The sequence below is a fragment of the Amphiprion ocellaris genome, chromosome 4 (assembly GCF_022539595.1).
Source record: "Amphiprion ocellaris isolate individual 3 ecotype Okinawa chromosome 4, ASM2253959v1, whole genome shotgun sequence".
Taxonomy (NCBI): domain Eukaryota; kingdom Metazoa; phylum Chordata; class Actinopteri; family Pomacentridae; genus Amphiprion; species Amphiprion ocellaris.
This window is the reverse complement of record NC_072769.1, coordinates 10,582,231-10,605,920: the sequence shown is the minus strand read 5'-3', so window position 1 is coordinate 10,605,920 and position 23,690 is coordinate 10,582,231. Positions and strand designations below refer to the sequence as shown.

The 23,690-nt window shown below is 38.3% G+C and overlaps 2 protein-coding genes across 4 annotated transcripts; one reads left to right on the top strand and one right to left on the bottom strand.

Moving 5' to 3' along the window:
* Window positions 1–1,235: 1,235 nt before the first annotated feature.
* Window positions 1,236–23,108, top strand: LOC111585104 (centrosomal protein of 95 kDa). 2 transcript variants are annotated; one of them, XM_055010313.1, is made up of 21 exons: window positions 1,236–1,441; window positions 2,209–2,337; window positions 3,400–3,507; window positions 3,788–3,898; window positions 4,499–4,607; window positions 6,040–6,158; window positions 6,583–6,794; window positions 7,619–7,685; window positions 7,961–8,028; window positions 8,269–8,465; window positions 8,599–8,725; window positions 9,062–9,179; window positions 9,434–9,645; window positions 10,845–10,940; window positions 11,905–12,055; window positions 19,662–19,831; window positions 19,938–20,012; window positions 20,139–20,291; window positions 21,028–21,174; window positions 21,286–21,357; window positions 22,111–23,108. In XM_055010313.1, exons 1-21 carry the CDS (start codon window positions 1,417–1,419, stop codon window positions 22,285–22,287), a joined length of 2,643 nt encoding a protein of 880 aa, XP_054866288.1. In that variant the 5' UTR covers window positions 1,236–1,416; the 3' UTR covers window positions 22,288–23,108. The 2 variants fall into 2 exon arrangements, with proteins under 2 accessions (XP_054866288.1, XP_023150249.2); XM_023294481.3 differs by having other exon boundaries at window positions 4,496–4,607.
* LOC111585105 (uncharacterized) lies at window positions 12,909–17,940 on the bottom strand. 2 transcript variants are annotated; one of them, XM_035941054.2, is made up of 6 exons: window positions 17,580–17,652; window positions 17,403–17,472; window positions 16,700–17,302; window positions 14,326–14,374; window positions 13,655–13,700; window positions 12,909–13,421 (listed from the first exon to the last, which is right to left on the bottom strand). In XM_035941054.2, exons 3-6 carry the CDS (start codon window positions 16,958–16,960, stop codon window positions 13,109–13,111), a joined length of 669 nt encoding a protein of 222 aa, XP_035796947.1. In that variant the 5' UTR covers window positions 16,961–17,302; window positions 17,403–17,472; window positions 17,580–17,652; the 3' UTR covers window positions 12,909–13,108. The 2 variants fall into 2 exon arrangements, with proteins under 2 accessions (XP_035796947.1, XP_035796948.1); XM_035941055.2 differs by lacking the exon at window positions 16,700–17,302 and having other exon boundaries at window positions 17,580–17,940.
* Window positions 23,109–23,690: the final 582 nt, after the last annotated feature.

Genomic DNA, 23,690 nt, shown 5'->3' with positions numbered 1-23,690 from the left:
GCAAGCTGAAGTGATCTGATAACTGACTGCTTTGTGCTCATGGATACATAATAATAATAACAATCATGATAATAATAATAATAATAATAATAATAATAACTGTATTTGCATGGCAAAGTTCATACAGTAAGCACAACTCAATGGGTTTGACATTAATTTTTTTTAAAAATTACAGAATAGTGAACAAAATACAATCAAATACGTAATAAATAGGTCTGATACCAGCAAATTCCATGAAACTACACAAATGCAAGCCTAAAAGATATTCTATTCATAGTTTTTCACTAGAAGTACAGTTAAATGAATTAAAATTAAGGGTATTTAATGTTTTCCACCATAATTCAGAGTTATGTTTTTTAAAAAATAATAATGTTCTGTGGATACAAAAAAAGTTTATTTATCAGATAACATATATGTTGATGGTAAATTATATTAGTCGAGCTCTAACAGTCATTAATTTAGAACTGTACAGGTTTCACCAATAGAACTGCCTCTTAAAGAAATGTTTTAGAAAGACTTTTTGGGAACTTTTTGAGACTCTTGAACTCACAATAATCCTTCTGGGCAGGGGCACCTGTAGTCATTGTGAAAACATAACTGCTGCTACTTTTTTCAATGTATGTCCAATACTTATGCCACATCTTCACTGTAAAATAAATATGTGTGGATGTGTATGTTTACAGGTGCGTGTGTGTGTGTGTGTGTGTGTGTGTGTGTGTGTGTGTGTGTGTGTGTCTGTGTGTGTGCATATATATATATATATATATATGTGTGTGTATATATTTATAAATACATATTTATATATATATATATATATATATATATATATATATATATATATATATATATATATATATATTTATATAGTTGTTTACATGTATATATTGGAATTGGTTTTTATTTAGGAAATTTTTTTGTTGTTGTTTTTGTATTTATCAGTCTGATGGCGAGCTTGTTGCATCGGAATTTCGGTCATAATGTGCAACAACTAGTGTATGTTGTGGCTGACAATAAAATGGCTATTCTATTCTATTCTATTCTATTCTATTCTATTCTATTCTATTCTATGCTATTCTATTCTATTCTATTCTATTCTATTCTATTCTATTCTATTCTATTCTATTCTACTAATCTTGGTGTCTGTGGGTGCTCACATAAACGTCACCAGCAGGGGGCGCTGTGCACCAATCGAAAGGCACTTCCGGAAACAAAGACCGACCAGCCGACCAATCAGGGAGGAGCTCAGTTTTAAATGAGAGCAGATAGTTCCTTCTCTCTGTTCCTGAAAAACCACAACAACACCAACACTGAGTCCAACTGCTGAGACCAGGACCGGCACTCTGGGACTTTACGTGACTATTTTACAGCTAGTCGGTAGTTTTTGGGCTCCAGCTGCCTGTTGTCGACAGCTGTTTCATGGGAACCCAGGAGGGAGAGAGAGGTAAGGCAGCCGACACTCCTGTCCGGGTAAAGCTAGCGACACGTAACGCTAACTTCCCGCTGCTAACGTTAGCTGCCAGGTTAATGTCGTTGTCCTGTTGTCACCGAGCCTTTCATCAGCTGTCCATATTTTAGAGATAACTAAATGGAAGGGGTCGCCTTTGCCGTTTAAATTTTCTTGAAAATGTCCCCGTTAGCAAACATTAGCAACGTTAGCTAGCCACTTTTGAGTTAACTCAACCGGTAAAGTTGCCGTAAACAACGTTAAAGACGACTCGAAGATGGCAGATAGATTCAGAAAATAGTTTTGTTAATGTTTTGTCATCCCAAAAACGTGGCCACCGGTATTATTTATTTGTATGTGTGCAATCTATACCGGTAGTTTCAGACGGTAGCTAGTGTAGTTAGCAGCTGGTGCGTATGAGTCAGGGAGACATAACTCCCCGCTCCAGAGCTGAAGTTTGCCGGGCAATCGTGATTACATTAAGGTTATCACCCATAGAGGAGACAATGGACCTGATTTGTGAATAAACAACCAGTGAATTTCATCATAATGACTTAAACAAAAGTCATTTGTCATACACCACACTGCTTATTACTGAAGATATACTCCACATGAACGGGTGTTTTTGTTTTAGCTTTTCCATATCGTCTGGTTTTGTTATTCTGTAGGTATATTTTACAGAAATTATATTCTGATGTTCTGCCGAAAGACTTTACTGTTAGAGATTGAGAGATTGAACACGGTTTCCATTTTTTTCCCTGCAGATTGGGTCGATGTGGCAAATGATCTTCTCAGCAAGTGTCACCTGAAGTTAAGGCTGAGGATACTCACTGACTGTAATGCAGATGTTTTCATTGCTTTGTATGAGAACATTTTGGGGGAGAAAGTTCCAGGTAAGAGCAACATATAGATCTACAAAATAGGGACAGTTAAAGTTTAATTAATAATGTAAAAATTTAAATATTAGTCACTTTACTATTTATATCATTAATAAACAATCACAGTACGGCCAAATGCAATGTCCAGATTGCAGGAGCTGCATTTTTCTATAACGGTACGATGTGTCACAACATAATAATTATTGTGGTGCTACAGAGATGTCCCAGCCTATTATATTATCAATTATATTATCAGAACATAAGGGGACATGTTTGTTTTGCTTAGACGGCAGTAAAAATTGCATCGTCATTTTGGAGTTTTTTTTTGTTTTTGTTTTTTTTAGTGGAGAAAAAATGCTGTTATTTCCCATTCTCATATGTTAACTCATTTTTCAATTATAATATCTGTCAAAGATAATTAAAATCTGGCATCTTTTTTTTTTTGCATATAATTCATTTGCCACCAGGTGTCAACACCACTGGTTAATCAATCAATTAGTAGATCAGCAGAATAATAGTAAGCAATGCAATTTTAGGTAATTTTTGTAAAGATTATAGTGCTAAATATTCTCTGATGTTTCCAGCTTTGCAGTTGTGACTTTGTGTTAAGCTATAGTATCTTCAGTACACTGAGTTTTTAAAGTGTAGACTAGAGGAAAAAGTTTAAACTAATGAAGTTTATTTTCATTTTTCATCACCTGATATTTTGAGGCAAAGCAATTACTTGATTAACATAGCAAATAATGTAAACTAGGCAATAAAAGTAACCATAATTTGTAGTCTTAACAAGGGCATTTAAATTCTAAACACATGGCTACTAACTAAGGTTTTAATCTCCTGAGTGTGTTTAGTATGTCAGGAATGTTTCCCAAGACCAAACATGCCATTATGAGCTCCTTCCTTCATTGTTAAGTACAAGAAAGAGTTAAAGCGAAGGCCCAAAGTGTTCAAGGATGTGACTGTGAATGTTCATTACTGTAAGCTTGGCAGTGTTGCACATGTATGTGTTTTTCACTCTGGTCTCATGCATACAGGCTTTGCTTATTCCCATTCATGTGTTTTTATTTGTGTGTTTAGATTATATTACAGCACCATGCAGTCAAGAGGATGATGTCCATAATGTTCAGTCTGTGATTGATTCACTGTCTTTGGATTACCTTCAGATCAGCCTCTCGCACATTACAGGTATAAGAAAAAAACATTTGTAGCATCACATCAGTTGAAATATCCATGTATTAAAGTTTAAATGTGCATTTTACACTTGCTCTAAGCTTGTGCTTATTCACTCCTACGCACTTGGATTACCTTGAAATAAGTAAAAATGTCACCATCAGATGACATCATTTTGCACTTCATAGGCAAATAATATTTATTTCCTGATGAATCTCCAGAAAAACAAAGGCTATATATCTCCTTTTTTCAACATTAAAAATGTATAATGCTCAGAATGCCCATGTGTTTGCAGGAGAAAATGTTGTCAGAGGGGACGGAGAGTCTATCAAGAACCTCCTGGAAATCTTCGACGGCCTCCTGGAATATCTCAACGAGGAGATAAATGAGGAATCACAGAATGGTGGTAGGCGAATGATTTGTCACTTTGTCCCATCAAGAGATAATAAATATGCACTTTTGTAATTTAACAAAGACATTATGACGATATGACAGTTGACAAAGGTTGAATGTCATAACTGAATTATATGAACTGTTACTAAAATAATTTACTTTAGTACCTCATACACAGCTTGTATCATGCTGTGTATAGTGATGTGAATTAAGTTTTTTTTCTTTTTTATGGCTAAGTTGCTTATTAGCAGTGATGATATTGCTACAGTGTGACATTTTACTTCTGCATTTCTTCATGTGGTTAGTGAAGTTGGTTCATCATCAATTTTACTTTTGTGCAAACCCCCCCCCCCCCCCCAACTGTTGTAAATCAGACTTTTTAATTGTGAGCCTTTGCGGTTTACCTTTTAGTATTTTTTATGTGATATTTCACAGCAGTGTATCTTTGAAATTTTGTGAGGCAATTTGTTGACTGTATGTGTTTGTTCCTCTTTTAAATTCCATGGAGGCCATTGCATGTTGTAATCACAACTTTTGCTCTCTCATTTGAGTTTTTTTCTTTAGTTTTCTCTCTCACCCTTTGCATCATTTGTGCAATTCTTGTTTTCAGAAGAACTGAATGACAGTCTCAATGAAGTGGAAAACAAGGAGCCCACAACTTGTGACACCACAGAGCAGGAGGAGGCCAAGCTGGAGGAGGCATCCTTATCATCCAGTATAGAGTAAGAGCTTGTCCGAGATATACTTTACACACTCTACGTACTAAGTACCTCAAGACGGCTTTATGAAACTTGGCCTATATTGTGTTCATATTTCATTTGTAAGTCAATCAGCCTGGTTTATTATTTCAATTTATGATATTAAAAGTGGCATGGGTTATATGTGTGGCAACTAAAGGAGCTGGTGTGTATTAGAGTTCTAAAAACTTGGTAAGATATGACCAAATGTCTATATTTTTGAATATGTTGTACACCTGTATTTGATTCATGCCAACTACAGACTCAGAAAATGAATTACTTTTTGTGACATTTTTTAAAAAGGATATTTATGTGTAGGGCTGCACAGCTGCTCGGTGGTTAGCACTGTCGCCTCACAACTAACCAGGGATCTTCCTGGTTTGCATCTCGGCCTGGGCCTGGGATCTTTCTGTGTGGAGTTTGCATGTTCTTCCTGTGCATTAGTGGGTTTTCTCTGGGTACTCCGGCTTCCTCCCACAGTCCAAAAATATGCTGAAGTTAATTGGTGATTCTAAGTTGTCTGTAGATGTGAATGTGAGTATGATTGTTTGTCTCTATGTGTAGTCCTGTGATAGACTGTTACCTGTCCAGGCTGTCCACTGCCTTCACCCTAAGTCAGCTGGGATAGACTCCACCCCCTGCAACCCTAATGAGGATTAAGCGATGGATGGATGGATGGATGGATGGATGGATGGATGGATACTGATGTGCAGATTTTGTATTTACACTTTGTTAGACAAAGTGAGAACATCAGTCATGGAGGACCCAGTGTATTAACCTAACTAATACCTAATGTGCTAACTTAACTATTACCGACTACTGTATTTGTATTGAGCTCTACTGTGTATAAAAACACTTTTTACAGGGAGGTGTGTTACCCATAACTCTGACATGATATCCATCAGCTTTAGTGGAGATCCGACTGTACGTCCTGTTGACCTTTTTGAGTGCAGGTAGCAGCTCTGCTGGTGTATTTATTAACACTCTTCTGAACTGATAACATGAGTTATTGAAATATGTAAATGGCTCTTGTTATTGTGGTGGTAATGTAAACAACAGATTAACCACTGATACGGCCCTTGTTTGAGTCATGCTTTGTACCTGAGAATTAATTCTTGTTCAGGCAGCATAGCTGCTGATATGAACACTGCCTTGACCCAATCCTAGCTGTGGCTTGGATCCCGAAGAGTCACAAAAATTTACCATCAAAAACACATTATTTCTATGTTTTTGGTGCCACAGTTTAATTCAGTAGAACTTTGTCCCTTTTAAAGTCAAATGTATGCAGCAGCTTGTCACTCAGATCAACACAGAAAGAGAGAGATACAGTTAATGCGGTATATCAAAGTAAATGTCCAGTAATTTGACGTAGTACACTGTGAACCTGTGGTCGATCATATTGTTTTCTGTTATTCAGATCTGCTGTCCCGTCCAGTAAACAGTCTCTCCATTCTTGGAATACCGAGGGGTTGGGATCAGCTAGTGAGCTCATTGGGCTGGGAGTCTCTGCACGAACATTTGTAGACAAACAAGAAGGTAAGACATGCAAATAAAGCTCATCTTGACTTCTGTTAGTGACAGTGAGTGTTTTAATAGTTGCTTTTAGGTATACAGTATTAACCACAAGTTTTTCTTTGGGTTTTGTGGTTTAATTAAGAAGTATCAGGAATTCACTGCATGTTTTTGCTTGAAACTATTTTGTAGACTTGAGAGGACATTAGTTGGTTTATTCATTGAATATAGTTGTTCTAGTTGTCTGGGCATTCTAGTTATCTAACCCACTGTGTGACTTTACTGCAAACCACAAATTAAGCATCAACAGTAATTGTAGCAGACAAGACACAACAGTGATATCTGTGGTCTGTCACATCATGTTGCCTTCAACCATCCTTTGCATTTTGATTAATTTGTTATTACAATATCTCTTGAAATACCACTGATTAATTCATTCATATGCTAGAACCGGCAGATCCAGTCACCCCCTCTGGTCCTGTGGACCACAAAGAAGCTCCACCGACTGAACCGATGCATTCAGCCATCGCTTTGCAGCCACCAAACCAGAGCGACACCCCCCACTGTCCTGACATCAGCCCACACTCACCCAGCCAACTTCCCACAGCTGGCCTCAACACGGTTCACACTGAGGAGGAAGCAACTGCTGTCACTATAGAGGTATCCTTATCATACAGTATCATAAAGTGTAGATGTGTTACAGTCAGTTTTAGTCACCTAAAACAAGTTTTAAAAGCAATCTAATGTGTTTATATACTACATTTCTTCTCTCTGTTTTACACATAGATACACATTTACACTGTAGTTTTTGTGAATTTTGTGGCAGTACAGGAAGGATAAGCATATGCTGACAAGGCCTCATTGACTCCTTCCAAACAAGCAGTTACTTCTGTAATATAATCCTGCTTTCACTCTTCAGATGTACTTCTGTTTCACAAAACTTTGCCAATATTCACTTACTTAACCACTATTTTAAGTGACAGCCGTCATTTGGATGTGTTTAATTTTAGAGTAATACCTTATTCAAGATGATAAGTAATGACTTTAAATCTGTTTGCCACATTTTCCAAGTGTGTGCCACCAAGGCTTTTGCTTCCTAAGAAAATCTCTGGAATCAGGAAGTAGCCTCTTTACACCATCACGCTGTGAGATCACATATGCTAACAGGTCCTGACATGCGCATGACCTGGTGTTATGTGGCTTACACAACTTAACCTATGGCCTCCCTCTACAACTGAGAGCACACAAGTTTTTCTTCATCAGTCTTTTGAGTTATTTATTTATACTTTGACCCATCACCAAGGCAGTTATGTTCTAAAAAGTCTTGTATCTTGTGATTGATTTTTAAAAAGCTGATTTTCTTGAGCTGTGCACAATGCTCAAGACTAAATATTCTGTGTATTTGATGTTAATATCCTCTGCTTGACTTCACAATAGACTCTTCTTTCTGTGTTCCTGCTCTCTTTTCATTATCTTTTTCACAGACCTCTAAGGTAGCTGAGACTGTTGTCACCAATGGAGTGCAGTCTCCTGCCCTTTGCCAGTCACCTGGTGAGTCAAAACACATTTACCTTCAGTGTCAGTAAGAAGAAAATGTCAAGTGTTTCAAGTAGTAAATTGCTTTAACTGTGGATGGCATGTCATCGAATTAAGAAAGCCTCTTAGACCTTGATGAAAATGGTAGTCGTGACTGAATGTGCAGTGGTTCTCGGGGCAACTAGCCGCTTGAACAGTTTATCTGCTATGCTGCTGTGACTGCAGTGAAAATCTCCCAGCTGAGTGAAGTGTCATTTAGTTGTTGATGTCATGTCTTGTTTAATGTCCAGCTGCAAGTGAGAAGTCTTTGTCCAGCCAACAAAGAGCCAGGACAGAAGTGGAGGGGGAGACACTAGAAGTAAGAGAACAGCAAACCTTTACTTGTACCAATTTTACTGTCTGTTCCAAAGGCATAAAAACATGTTTGGATTCTTGGTGTTTAAGCATTTGGTCAGTCCTTGTAAGCAGCCCATCTGGAGATCAGGTTTAGATCTGTATGCTGGTTTCTCTGTTAAATAGCATAAATGACAGGCACTGCGACATACAGTTAACTTATATGAAGTTCAATTAACACAAGTTTTTTTCCCCCTAATCTCAGCCAACGAATGGAGGTTCTAGGAGGGTTTTATTCCGCACACAGCCAGATGTGCTCTTCCTCACCCTGCAAGAGGAGATGACACCCACCGCCCTTTCTCCGCCAGACACTGAAGAGGAAGACCAAGAAGATGAAGATCTGCGTTTGACACGAAGATTACAAGACAGAAGGACAGGTCACAGAGAGAGGACGGGACACAGGTAAGACTTTAGACTCAAGCTGTCGTTAAAGAAGTACAATAATTTCACAGAAATTACTATTTCATGTGGAAACAATGCAGTAGTGATTATTTATTGATTGTCCAACCATCTCTGCTGTGTGCTGTCTTTGTAGAAACAAGACGGCACAAGAGGATTTTGAAGAGCCTTTGTCTTATCGCAGACAGAGGAACAAGAAAGCAGAAGAGGAGTTGCATCACATATCTGAGAATCTCTCCCATCGACTAGAGGAACTTGATCAGGTATTTGCTTTGCTTTCTTCTTTTTAGTGGATCACAGAGGTTAATGAGGCCATAACATATAAGTAGTTTATATAAGAGCAATGGTTATTGGTTTAATCTTTATTGAATGTGTTACTGTTTTGTTGGTTGTGGGTGAGACTACTTGCTCTCTATCACTCATTTCAATACAGTTTGCCTCATTCCAGCAGGACCATCCACACAGTGTCAACACTGTTTTTCATGGAGCCATGGTTACATAATCTTTAGTCTTTGTTAATTGTGTGCTTACACCATCTCTGTATTTGTGTAATGGCCCTTTTAACATGTACAACCGTGTGTTCTGTGTAATTCCTGTAGATGCTTAAACGAGTTCTGGGTGAAAGTGGAGAGTCCAGTGAGGTCAGGGAAGAGGACAAGCAGTCCCACCACAGCGACAGCATCATGGAGTGTCGCCGGACTCCCAGACAACAAACGGGTATGTGTACATTTGACTAAAAATGTAGTGAACATATTTTAGAAAGAGAACAAACTGCACTCTTGTGTTTACGTGTTGCATTGACAAAAAGCTGCAAAAGCATGCCACAAGTTTGAATGCGTCTGGCAGCCTAAATAGTCTGCCAGTTGCACAGCTGCATAAAAATTAAGTTGCATAGATTTGTAGTTGATTGGCTAAACATTAAACCAATCCCATGCAGATTAAGAAATGTTTTGAATTGCAACATTTCATAGTTTCAGCAACATCTGATCCTGAATCCACCCACCGGACACGCTCCTTGTCTCCCTCGCCTCCACGAGTCCATCCCTCTCTGCAGGGACAGTTGCAGGACGCCATGGCAGAGGCCTTGAGTCTGGATGACGGGAAACAAACCAACCTCACAGTTACTGATCATCCAAGGCGAGGAGAGCTCCACCACAGAGCCTCTCACAGAAAACACAGCAAGGTATTAACCCGGTCACTGAGGTGTCCTTCAAATGTTCTTTACTGTGTATTATATATTCATGCATTGAAGCTACAAGTGTTCTGTTAGTCTTACTATATACACTGCAGTATTCAGGAATGGATTTCTTCACAACTGGCTGTAAAATGCAGGCTGTTCAGTAGATTTAATGCTGGGGTAAGCAGAATTGTGGATAAGAGGAAAAGAAATACAGCCCCTCTCCTGTAGCCTTTCCTGTCCCCTCCCACTGAACAAACATAACCGTAGGCACCAGCTTCAAACATACAAAAATAGTTTAAAAAAAAAAAAAAAAAAAGAGAGAAATCATTTACTTGTGCCTTCACATGGAGTTCTCTCCTCTAAGTGAAACTCCTCCATCTATCCTATTTCACTGCTACATCCTACTCTCACTGCAGACTTTGTTGTGCATGTGCTCTGACTAAAAAGACCTGTCATAGATTAGCTTTTCTAAAGCCTGACAACGGAGCCAAGAGCAACTTCAAAAATGGAGTTTCCTGGGATTACAAACTGTGTTCCCAGCTTTAAATGCTACATTGCAGCCTGACTGGGATGATGCTAACAGTAGTTTAGGGACAATCAAGACCAAATTGAGGGATTATAATATCAACCTCTTGTGACAATCAAGTTTTGTTTTGTTTTTTACCTTGTTATTATGCTTATGTGGTGTTTTTGGTTTCTTATGTTTTTTCCATGTATAAATGCTAGAAGACATAGTTACCTTTAAGCCATTTTAAGGCAGGACAGATTATTTTCATGATAAAAACTCTTCTAAATATGTAACTTCCATACAAAGAATACAACTAGATAGAGACATTAACAAATGCAAGAACTTTTCCCTGTTAGGACAGCTTTGGTTTAAATCTGATGTAATTTATTTCAAACTTGTAAAAAATCCTGAAAATTGTGTTAATTTTAGATTAAAGATAAATTTATGCTCTTCAGTATCTCCATGTGGGATATCACCATTGTTGGTTTCAATTGGATTTAACAGTAGTTGCAGTTTTAAAAATGCATCAAGAAGTCATGTACTTGCCAGATCGCTACAGTAATTTATCTTCTTATATCAGTCAATTAATTAAAACCAAAGTTAAAAAATAATATTTGAGTTAAAGTAAGCTGCTGCTGGCTCTATTAATCATGTTCTACTATTGGAAAACTGAATGGTTCTCTTTCTGTTTTAGCATCTGGTGAACAGGGCCTTTGAGGAGGAGTTGAAAAGATATGAAGACAAAGAACGAACAGAACTGGACAAAGCACGTCTCAAAGCACAGGAAGCTGTAAGTCATTTGTATGATGTCTAGTATAGTTTGAGTGCAGAAGAACTCCTCCCTACCATGAAAGAGGCAGTATGACCCACTAACAGTCGCATCCACTGGAAAAAAATAGCCTGTACATAGTTCAGGTGTATGGTTTATCGGCTTTCTTAATTTCCAACAGTACATTTTTAAAGACAAATAGATTGAGTAATACCACAGAATTAAGCTTAATTAAATGGACAGACAGGTGGGCAGAGGCTAAACACTTGCAGCCATTTCTCATGTAAATTTAATTGGTGAATAGCCTGAAAAATCTGTGGAACTTGCAAATCATGTTTTCCAGCTGTACACGGGTTTTAGAGTAATCATGAAATCTGGAAAGTTTTGGTTTTTTTTTTTTTTTTTTAAAAAAAAAAAGGTCATTCATGTCCACTGTCCCTTTGTTTACTTCCTTTAGTGTGTATATTACTGACTTGTAAACTTAATGAGAAAGAACAGTTTGGAGAACTTTGGTGTAAGATAATTTACAGGAAGAAAATGCCTATTTATCAGTTTTTGTAGCAATGATGTGAATCTTGTAAAAAAGTAGTTTCTAACAAGAAACTGAAATGTATATTGACATCTGTCTGTGCATTTGTACATTATGTTGCACTAAAAGTCCTAAAAAGCACATTTGTTCAGATAGAATGAAAAGTTTTAATGTGTTTATACAAAAAATGCAGTTAGTTGTAACACAATAAAGACATTGGTATGTGTTCAAAAATGTGCTTTCAAATAATAGGTCTAGGAAAACATTCCCTCAATATACAACTTTTTGTATAAAAATATAGACTGCACCTTCATTTGCTGAAGGAGAACTTTGAAGTCTAACTCAAAAGCTTACTTCATATGAATATTACTGCTTAAAATAAAGCTTTCTGTTTTCTTGCAAGTGTTGAGAAATTTGTTCCAGTTTACTAAACTGTGACTGTGTTTATGTGTGTAGGAGCGGGAGTACAGAGAGGCCATACTGGGGGATATTTCTCAAGCGCCCAGAGTGTCTCCAGCTAAAACAAAGACTCAGCACAGGCCACAACGTCACAGACAAACCACATCAGCACACAGACGGCTAGAGGCCCCCAGGAAAGCTCCATCAAGTAAGTCAAACTTCTGTATTTACCCTGTTGACCTGTCAGAGTTCTTTGCAGTAAACGTCTCTCATTTATTCGTACTTGAACTGCAGCATTGCAGGATTATAACTTGAAGTGAAATTTATATAATATCCCCAATACTTCAAGTGTGATTAGTGTTACTCCTCTGAATCCTGAGCAGTTTCTAGGTATTTTTTTTCTTGCTCCAGTCATATTTTGCACCTCTATAGAAAACAGCACAACCATGACTACAAGTAGAGAGAACTTAAAAATGTCCTTCGAACACTATACTACAATCATATTGCCCTGAACATTCATTTTACAAAACTTGACAAAACCTAAAATGAAAATGTACATTTTTTCATGTGCCCACAGATGTTACCAACGCAAGAAAAATTCGGGTTCAACATAGACTTTTTACTACCTCCATAACCATTTTGTTTTGTTTTCCATACCCATGTTGGCTCCGTTTAAAAACAGCCTGCAGTTCAACCCAGGCCACCTAAATGTCCGGAGTTAAGGAGTTGTTTTGTTTTTTTACAGAATCTGTTTGCAGTAAATGATTAATTTGTGGCAAAAGTTTTAATTAGACATGTAGAATATAATGATTTTGATGAAATATCACAATTTTAAGCTTAGATTTGGTTACGTTTTCAGGCTGCACAGTATGTAACATATGGTTTTCACATTTCCAAGCCCTGATAAATGGTGTAATTTGGGTGATACATTTTTTTTTAAAAAGATAATATACCTTTCAAACCTGCCGGCAGGCTTTGGGCTTTAGAGGTTTCACAATGTTTCCACATCCACAATGGCACCTACATTTTAAAACAGCATTTCTTACTTCTAGTGAGCAAAATGAACGTTTCTGCAACTGTTATTTATTACAAAATTATCATTAAACATTATTATTATTAATTTAAAGGATTGTTTGTTATCATCAAGCATCTCGGCAAAATGATGATCCATCGTAAGGCACATCTGAAACTGGGTTTAAGTCCAGGTTCAGATTCATTAAGTCAGTCAAATCCAAGAAGAAAACAGTCGAGTCTTTTGTCTCTACTGGGTCGTGGGACTTGAGGATGCAGAAATGTTTTTATTAAGCTGTGAAGTCTGAGCCTTGGCATTTACAGACACTTTGTCCTTTGGAGGTTTCCTCTTGTGCGGTGTTGATGCCTTATGAATGTTAATATTCTTAGCTTCAGGCTGACTGGCCCACTTTCGCTGATAATCACAGAAGTAACATTTCTGGTAGGCTATGAGGTAAGAGCCGCGAGTATGTTTGGTGCAGCGGCACGTTCTGTTGCACTTGGGGCAGTTCTTCATCAGCTGCAGGATGGCCTCCTCATCTACAATGTGCTGTGGAGTTTGTCTGAAATGCATCAAAAAAGACCGCTGAGAGATTGTGATGCAGCTGCAGGCTGAAACGTACATATGTTGTAGTATGTATGTAGAATTAATTTTCACAGGTGAAGCATTGGCAAAAGGTGTTAAACTGTACTGTAGCCAAACAGGGAACAAAAAAAGCTTTGAATTAATATACCGTGTAATTTCAACCTAAATTGTTTAATTGGCATATTGTGGCACAATTACTAGTTTACTTACTTCTCCGTGGTTGAAGCGCACATCTCTGACAGATTTAACTGAGTGCCTGAAAATATAATATGAAGATATGGTTAGTCAGAGGCTTGTCTTTTTAAATCAAAAGTTGGAACACATTCAGACAAAGATGCGCTGACTCTATCATAACTGTTACTACATCAGCAGTTAACACTAGGCTGAGGAACATCAGAAAATTATTGGTAAAACAATAGTTCTGCAGTAGGCTCAAAGAGGAGTATACAGAAAGAAAACTGTCCTGGTTTTTATTCCACCAAAACCGAAGACCTTGATCATTCCTTTTTGCTACAGATAGTAAGTTCACAACTTAAGAGTGGGAGATCTGGACTGTTTGGTTGCTATACTGTGAGATGGGTGTGTAACGGATGTAAAACTTCTGTTTGATTTACCACTGTAGATTTTCATAAAGACATTTACTTGAAAGGTGCACACTCAAAACCACAGACAGCCTTTGAAGCAGTGACTCATCTCTTGTCGATAAATGCTCTCTTACAATAAAAGTGCACACACTAGTAGAAAATATTTGTGCACATTATTATGCAATACACTGCACAAAGTCACAAACTGTGACTATGTACTGTATTTATAGTCTTAATAATTAATCATACTTGTACAGATAATCTACCATAAATAGTTGAGCTCATTCACTGACTCACCTGTAAACTGGTCTTGTGGTGTGTTGATTTCTGCCCAGTTGTCTTGCACCTGTAAAACACCACAAAACACAGACACACTGAACATCTGGCATAAATGGAAATATAAGGGTAGGTTAACGCTGACAAGCTAAAGATTTTCTAAAGCACAGCTTCCTATTTTGTGGATAATTTGTTGAAATGCAGAAAAGGGTTAAAAGTTAGAGATACTTTAAAGCACAGTTTCTGATTTCTGAAACCTTTATGCTAATATTGAAAGCTGGAAAAAACAGAAATTTCACAGCTTTTTTTTTTTTGTTTTTTTGCATCCTGCCCATATTAGACCAAGTCCAGAACTAAAAGCACTATATTTAGACACATCAAAACTGGACTAGATTGTCTCTAAAAGGTTAAAGAGTCTTTCAAGCACAGTTTCTGATTTGTAAAACTTTTATTCTGTTTGTGAAAATGCAGAAAAGGGAGATATCATCGATGATCAGAACAGGTCTAGGGTTGGAAACCACTATTTATAAACGGGTGAAATCTATGTCACATTTTCCCAGAGAGGCTAAAGCTTATTTAAAGCAGTTGTGAAAATGCAAAAAAGGGAGATTTCACTGCTTTTTTTTTCTTTTTTCAAACCTGTAGGTCAGGTCTACACCTAAAACTAACTATATTTAGACAGGTGGAACCGGGACTAGGTTATCTCAAAGAGCCTTAAGACTAAAGCAGAGTGTCTGATTTATGAAACCTTTATTGAATTTGTGAAAAAGCAAAAAAAAAAAAAAAAAGACATTTCACTGCTTTTTAGAAATGCCTGTAAGCCCATTAGACCAGGTCCAGACCTAAAACCATAATATTTATCCTGGTCGAATCAGAACTAGATTGTCTCAGAAAGGCTAAAGAGTCTTTAAAGCAGAGTTGTTGATTTGTAAAACCTTTATTCTGTTTGTCAAAGTTCAACACAAGGAGGATTTCAATGCTGTTTTTGGACCATTTTAGATCAGATCTGGATCTAAAACCACGACATTTAGACTGATCAAATTTGAACAACATTTTCCCAGAATGGCTTAAGAATATTTAACAGCAAAGTTTGTCATTTGTGAACGATAGGCCTTTAATGTACTCCATCAGACGAACAAAGGAGGTGATACACAGTCATTTAAAGGGATAGTTCGGGATTTTTGACATGAAACTCTATGGCATCCCTATCATTAGTAACGTACACTCTCATTGTCTTACCCCCGACAGTGTCCCGTGAGCCGAGTTCTGGTCGCGGCGAAAGTAGTCCGGCAGGTTTCCAGGGTCACTTAAATAAAACGTATTTCTTCTAAAAACAGCATGTGTTCAAAAGAGTGATTTATTTGCATCACAAAACCCATTTCCACGAAAAAGTCACACCACGTAATCACTTGGCACTACTTCCTGTCCCGTCGTATCAATGCGCGCTGCCGTAAGCCCACCCCGCGGCTACCTGTTTCACTTTGTTTATTACTCAGGGCGATCAGAACGATAGGCTACCATGTCTGACTACGAGAGCGAAGAGGAAAACATTGATAGAAGCACACAGCCAATGGGATATCTTTATGAACCCGAGTACACCGATGAGGAAATGCGCCAGATTGCATTACAACGGGCAGAGAGAGAGAGGGTGGACAGAGAGGTGGAGGTGGAAGCTGGAGCCACAGCTGGAGTCGCGAGATCCCGGGTGACAGACAACTGGTGGTGCACTTGCTTCAAGTGTGAAATTATGCCTACAGAGGCGGAGTGCTACTGCTGTCATGAATGGGAACTCATAATGCCACAGATGCAAGACCTTTCCATTCATGAGGATGTTGACGTGCCAGCCCAGGTCTGCATCATAAACCACCATGACCTCCCTGCACTCCTCAATGCTGGTGTTTTATAAACCTTTTTCCACGTCCCGAAAATAAACTGGAAGAAGCGTCCCAGACCAGCTGGACCCGATGGTCAGTTGTCTGCAGAGTAAGTGTTGACTCCTCTCTTAGATGTTGTACAGGTTGTTAGTTTTATTTTATAATTTTATAGGCCTACTGTACTAGTGCTCAATTACCTTATTATTATTATTATTATTATTATTATTATTATTATTATTATTATTATTATTATTATATTGTATTCCCAAGTTATTTCTGTTCTTATAACTTCAAGCAGTTTTGCAAGACAGCCTCCTGAACTGGTCTCTATCCCACGTTGCTATAAATATAGCCTTCTGTCCCAAGCTGTTACCTAATGCATAGGGGAGGCCAAAGTGTTTCACCCTATATACTTGATATTGTCATATGTAGTATGTACTGACTTATGTTTTTTGCCATTTCAGACAGTAGGCTTGCAGGAATGGTATCGAACATCTTTGGTACAATTGAATTGTATTTACCTGGGGTGCAGGGACAGCAGACCTCTTCAAATCCCGTTTCTTACGATGTCCTGGGCACGAAACATAATCCTCCTCGCTGAAATGCGCACTGCAAACACGAAGCTTTTTCATTTTTGCCAGTTTGGTGTCCAATTTGAAGCCCAGAGCAACTAGCCAAAGTTCCCTCAGAGCTACGTCCGTCACTGGAAAGCGATGAAATCCGTGACAAGATCCAGGCACATCTTTATTGCTGCAGCCTGGGTAGTCACAAGTCCGCCCCATTTATCATATAATATGTAAAAATTTTTGGTTTCTAACTTGTAACTAAGCTGATAAACGTGTCGGTCTACCGCTCTCAAACTTAGCCTGCTCGTTAGCATATCAACACATGTACGCAGCAGTCAGCTGGAGGACAGCGCGCATTGATACGACGGGACAGGAAGTAGTGCCAAGTGATTACGTGGTGTGACTTTTTCGTGGAAATGGGTTTTGTGATGCAAATAAATCACTCTTTTGAACACATGCTGTTTTTAGAAGAAATACGTTTTATTTAAGTGACCCTGGAAACCTGCCGGACTACTTTCGCCGCGACCAGAACCGAACCAGAACTCGGCTCACGGGACACTGTCGGGGGTAAGACAGTGAGAGTGTACGTTACTAATGATAGGGATGCCATAGAGATTCATGTCAAAAATCCCGAACTATCCCTTTAAATCTAAGGTACCTCTGGTGTTTCCCATCTGCCAAGGTTTTCCACTTCAGTCGGGACTTTGGGGCATTTTCCACACGGGCACCTGCTCACATGGTTACATACAGAAACAAAAACACACATCGCTTGTTATCGAAATACTGAATCCAACATTACGTCTTACGATCAGCAGGTAAAGATCGTAATATTCACCAAACAAAGTCGTCCAGCTGCGGATGTTCGGACTCTCCGTCCGGCTCAGATTCGGGCTCGAACATGTACGGCTGGATCCGAAAAGTTTCCATCTGCGGTCAGTTTCTCGATAAATTCTGCAGTTTTTAGTTTGTTGAAGCCTCCTCACCGGTGTCCTGCACTAAAGTGATCTTCCGCCACAAAAAAGACAACCGTCCGCGGGAGCGCGCACAGCTGCGGGTGCGTGTGCAGCTGCTTTTATCCGGATCAAACAGTCCTGACATGCAAATACACAACTTTAGATTGTTGTGTTGTATTGATCTAGGGTTGACACAACAACAATGCACACTGCCGTCCCGACTTTATTATGGTCCCCCGTGCAACCAGTGCAACAGGCAGAAGGTTCCTACCCCCTTAATACTACAGTAATGCACTTGGTAATGATAAAGGCATGGCTCACCTAATAACTTGATATTTGGTAGTAATATAGGTTTCCTGTAACCTAATAATCACAATTCTAGCCACAAAAGTGGGATAATTTTGTTTCTGATGTTTATGTGTTTGCTATGTCTAATATCCTTATTTATATTTAGAAATTAGACAGGAATTAATAGTCCCTTTGAGATCAAAAATCTCCTTTGGAAGGGAGATCTGGCCAAGAGGGCAGCAGCTTAGTCTCGCTATAGAAACAGTAAACAACAGATATAATTAACAACATTAAGACTTGCTCACACAGACAAGATAGACTGTAGTGATTTCACCAGAACTTTAAACTCATTCAGTGTAACGAGGGCTTGAAGTTGAAGTTGAGATTGTAGTTTATTCCAAGCATTATGTGCAGAAAACCTAAATGCTTTCTTGCCCAGTTCATATTGTACTTTGGGGATGACAAATTGCAGAGTACCCATAGATCCGAGATTGTGACTTACATGTTTCCTTGTTAAAAGACAAGACAAGTAGGAAGGAACAATGCCCAGAATGGTTCTGTAAATAAACACATACCAATGACTGAGACGTCGGGCACTTAAAGATGTCCAGGGAACTTTAGAATAAAGTTAAAATATATACCCTTGGTTATATATAAAATGAACCAAACCCAATCACATTTGCTAAGACCCCTCTGACTCTGCATTATTTTAACTCAGCTGTGCCTTGATTACAACCAATACAGTTGCATTTATTACTTTAAATATCCATAGATAGATAGATAGATAGATACTTCATTAATCCTCCTTCCAGGTATCCACTAGCTCACCTGTGTTACATAGAAGATAGATAAAGGAACAGTGTACAAAAGAGCATGCAATTGGTGTGCAAAATGTACAGGTCGAAAAAATAGCAACAAGGTGTCTAAACTGCTGATATTTATAGAATTATAAATGCAAAACTTGTTAGTATTCACATTAAGGTGCAAATTGGTGGTATTTACAATAAAATGGAGTATTATAAGAGTACAAAAGGTGCACTTTGAAAATTAGCACTAATAATAAATAGTATTTAGGCGCATGGGTCCTGGTGGGTTCAGATTATTGGTTTATGGCACTGTTTAGTTGAATCACTGGAATGTCACAGTCAAGAGTCAAAAGATTGTTTCCTGACTCCATTTGAGTATCTTAAAAAGTGGTATATAATTTTTGTTGTTATTACATTATGGTTATATTTCAAGGATTATAACTTGCCCAATCTTTTTATCAGAATAATAATAATAATGCATTTTAAAATGGTTTTGTGCATTATATGTAACACATCTATTGTATTAACCAGCAGAGTGTTCTTGCGTTTGTACTGTCTTAGAACATGATACATCCACAATAAAACCCCCTTTGCTGTTAAGGTCCTACAAGAATTCCTATGGGAAATCAATAGAATATCTCAGTGGTTTGATTTTTCAGTGCAACATTTTACTGTATTTTTCTTGTTTACTGCATATAATTGGTTATATGGAGCTACTGTTGAAACAAAGTATTAAATAATCAGTTGCGCTTAAAGAGGAGGTACATGTGCTATATGTGGGATTGTGGGTCAGTACAAACATCTACAAAGTTGTAATTTTGTCGCAAACAATATTAAATGTTCTGGTTTGTTACCGTCTTTTCTCTTCAGTGAAAATAAAAGAGAACGAGCTCCTGCCTGTACTCCGGGAGGAGCTGCCTCACCTTCACATCTCCCCTCACGCCCTGGATCGGATGTGGGAGCAGCAGATGCAGCAGGTGGACAGACTCCACGCCACGTCATTCTCTCACAGCCAGCGCCGCAGCAAACTCTCCAGCCAGGTAAGAAAATAGCCATCTTCTCTGTCTCCTTTTAAATCTGTCCTGTGCTGGATCATTTAGCTAACAGACAGATGATTACATATATAAACTGCTGCTTGTCTTCCAGGTGGAGGAAGCCCAGAGGAAACATGACCTGCTGGTGGAGATCATCCGTAAAGAACAAGACCACAACAGGCGCCTGGTGAGCATCAACACATAAACACAGAAGTTTCGTTCGCATGCAAAAACAGTTACAGTGCGGTATGCATGCAGTATTTCTCTTACAAAGCTGGATAGTTGAGAGCTAAAAATATTGTTGATTCTCCAGAGGGACTTCAAAGATCGAATCCAGCAGCAGAAGTCGACACAGAACAGACTGAGGGAACAGAGGCAGCAGATAGCTCGCGCCAAGAAGTACCACAACGACTACCACGTTCAGCACCGTGCTCGGCTCATGAGGGCTCGCACCAAGGAGGAGAGGGTGAGTGCTGGAGGCCGTTAACACCTTCAGCTACTTACAATAGCTGTGTTCCTGTCATATATATTTATATATATTTTGAAGGAACACATTAGAAAAAGTTCATGCAAAGGACACAGTTCCGAGCTTAGTTGAGAAAAGTGCTCCTTTTATGTCCTCTGTTTTGAAAAAGCTCTGACAGACCAAATCTTTAGTTTGAGCTTCTTCTGTTATTGTCATCTCCAGACAGCATGAACCAATAACTGACATAAGAGAATCATTACAGCTACAAAGTTTTTTTTCCAAGACTTCAAACTATTTTTCTCAATTCTTATGAACACAAGTCCCATTTCCTTTTTTTCTTTATTTTTGTTACAATTCTAAACATGGCTAATATTTATTTATCTTTTCATCATCTTAAAAAGTAATTAATGAACGGGTTTGCATATGTAATGTAAAATACTGAAAAATCCTACATTTCCCCTCAGTTTTTATCATGACATTATCAAGCAGATTAAGATTTAATTGAAGTAAGACTGAGAAACACAGCCAGTAATGTCATTTTAGAGGCTAAAGCCAGCAAGCATTTGATTTTTTGATGGCTTTCACTCAAACTCGATTACTTTAGATGGCCGTGTCTTAAAAACTGTGTGTTCCAGACGAATTGAGAGCTGTAGGAGAATATTTAAAGAATACATAACGGACAATGTGAGCACATCTGTTGGGTGATGTGCTGACCCAGGTATGGTTGTGTGTGCAGATGTTTCGGCAGCTGTTTGAGGAGGGTTTGGAGGTGCAGAAGGTGCGCTTAAGAGAGCAGAGAGCCTACGCCAGAGAGCAGCGACTGGAACATCAGAGACGACACCAAGATCAGATCAAGTCCATGGAGAACTACTACAAAGACCAAGTAAGGCACAAACACGATCTTCTGTTTAACCAGGAAGTAACACACTTTTGTATGGTTTTGAATCAACTTCACAGCTTTCACGTGAGGCGTGACATGAATTCTCTCTTTCAGTTTTCACTACTTGCTGAAAAACTTGCACAAGAGCGGCAGGAGATCCAGGTTCGGAAAAAAGCTCAAGAAAAGGTAAAGTCTTTGCTCATTATTGTGATGAATTAGGGCTTTCACTTTACATTCGAAACTCAAATACTTGTCAGAAATCGGAAAATACTCAAAATTCAAACTGACCCATTCAAATTTGCTCCTGATCCAGCAGAGGGTGTGATTAAAATTCTGCTTCAGGTATTGCAAGATCTACTCATCAGTAAATAACACTAGTAGTAACTTGACAGATTTACAAAAAAAATCTGAGGACTCGCCTGTTATTTTGCCATCCAAGTGGCAGTTCAGGCACCAGCAATGACTGATGCAGCACCAGTTGACATTTTTCACCGCATTCATCCTCAGGGCACTCTGACAGAAGCTTACATAAAGGCAATGACAGACATGTTAACAATACTTACTTCCTTATGGGCTTAATATGATTTTTAAAGTGTCAGTTTGAATTCTTTCAAACTTCTCGGTTCAAAAAAAGTGACCGCCGAGCGATTAATTCACAGCTCTTAATGTGCATGGATTATATCAAAAACGATATATCTAATGATGGATTTCGATTGCAAACTACTCTCTTAAAATTAATATGCACTGTGCTGCGGTACAGCAGATAAAAAGATCAGTCAGAGCTGAGAGACGAGCATGGAAGCTTTTTTGTCATGTGCAAATTTTCAAACCACCCATCTTATCCAACTGTATAGTCTGAATTCCTTTTTTTCACCCCAGGGATTTTTTGAAAATAATTCACCGTTTAATCTATGTTAAAACACTCACCATTCCATGCAGGCTCTCCTAAAGATGAAGCGAGAGCTGCATTCCAGGATGGAGCGTGAGATCGGTGAACTGCAGAGGATCATCATCCAGAACGACGAGGACGACTACTTCCAGGATCTGGAGGTCCAGAGGCTGCGGAATCGGGTCCAGATGGCGTCCTTCCAGTACAACACTAGCTATCTGCACTGACCAGCGAAGGTACCAACACCTGGTTTAAGCTCCAGTCAATCAAGGGAAAAGACTTTTCTGCTATTTACAACCAAGGGGTACGAGAATCTGATGCATGAACAGTACTGTCGCCTCAGGCATCTTCCTTCAGAGATTTGCACAGGAAGAGGAAAATCACATTGTAAGAACTTATACAAGATTATTGATTATTAATGAACTGAACACACTCCAACAAAATGTAGCTAATAGCTAATTTAGCTAACTCTTCCTCTCACCTCAGCTGCTACACCTGAACTTAAAGACACCTTGGACCAAGTCCCCTTCTTCCATGGGTTTGAGTACTTGATAACTAAGAATGTTTTAACTTCCTCACTGTGCGGTTATTGTGTGCTGTCAATGTAGCAAAAAAAAACAAAACAAAAAAAATAGTAAAATGTTCTTCCTTTTGCCAAATAAGGACTACAGATGCAAATTTCATAAGTATGAATGTCACCCACTGACAAGACTTCCTTTTTTTTCCCCTTTAATGTGCAAGGTCTTCCTTTAACATTTTAACCCTTACAGTGGATTATTTATTTTTTAACTTTAATGATGTTTGATTTTTAAATTAACCTAGTGTGGTTGTGGATCAGTGGGTGGGCGATGATGATCTGTGTTTTCTAACTTTTCCTTTTCCTCAGCTCTATGTGATTGTTTTTAACTCTCAGCCAGAACTTAAGACATGATGGATTTGAACTAATACACGTAGGGTTCCGATGCTAGAGCACCGTCTACTGACATCATACCTGATGAGCACAGAGTGTCCTGTCATCACCCATTAAATGTGTGGGCCCACTCTTCTCCTCTGGCTCAAATGTGTCACACTTATTTCTATCGGAAGCACAAAGAAATTGCTGCTAAACAAAACAAAAATGGAGAATGGAATTTTACATCCAAGAGGATCAAATTATTTTCTTATCTGAAAACTGTAATATAAATCAATTTATCAATGCTAATTGGATGCTAGTTTTGAATGCCAGTGTGCAGCTTTGCCTCAAAAAGTAAACTGAGGTGTTCCAAATAGCTAAGGGACAATGCAGACATGAAAATGATTTTTTTCTTCATCTTTGTAATGATCTTTGCTCATATGGTGACTGTGGTTTAACAGCTTAAACGTTGGGCCCCAGTTACTCCTGGTAGTATAATGTCATTTGTATTTAGCTATTATTAACCCTCCTGTTGTCTTCATTTACGAGCACCAAAAAAATATTGTTTCCTCTTCTGAAAAAAATCCCAAAATTCAGCAAAAAAATTACCCAAATTTCTGAAAATTTGCAAAACCTTCAGGAAGAAAATGCCAATAATTCCTTAAAAGTTTTATTTAAAAAAAAAAAAAAAAAAATCACTCAAATTTCGTAGGAAAATTCTTGTAAATATTTTCAAAA

What these genes read in the sequence shown, in the direction of transcription:
- LOC111585104 (XM_023294481.3), top strand. Translation starts at nt 1,417, where the DNA reads ATGGGAACCCAGGAGGGAGAGAGAG. An exon ending in TGCCCTTTGCCAGTCACCTG is followed by an intron (nt 7,686 to 7,960) that starts GTGAGTCAAAAC and finishes TTTAATGTCCAG; the next exon opens with CTGCAAGTGAGAAGTCTTTG. An exon ending in GACTAGAGGAACTTGATCAG is followed by an intron (nt 8,726 to 9,061) that starts GTATTTGCTTTG and finishes TAATTCCTGTAG; the next exon opens with ATGCTTAAACGAGTTCTGGG.
- LOC111585105 (XM_035941054.2), bottom strand. Translation starts at nt 16,960, where the DNA reads ATGGGGCGGACTTGTGACTACCCAGGCTGCAGCAATAAAGATGTGCCT. An exon ending in ACCACAAGACCAGTTTACAG is followed by an intron (nt 13,701 to 14,325) that starts GTGAGTCAGTGA and finishes TTATATTTTCAG; the next exon opens with GCACTCAGTTAAATCTGTCA. An exon ending in TGCGCTTCAACCACGGAGAA is followed by an intron (nt 13,422 to 13,654) that starts GTAAGTAAACTA and finishes GATGCATTTCAG; the next exon opens with ACAAACTCCACAGCACATTG.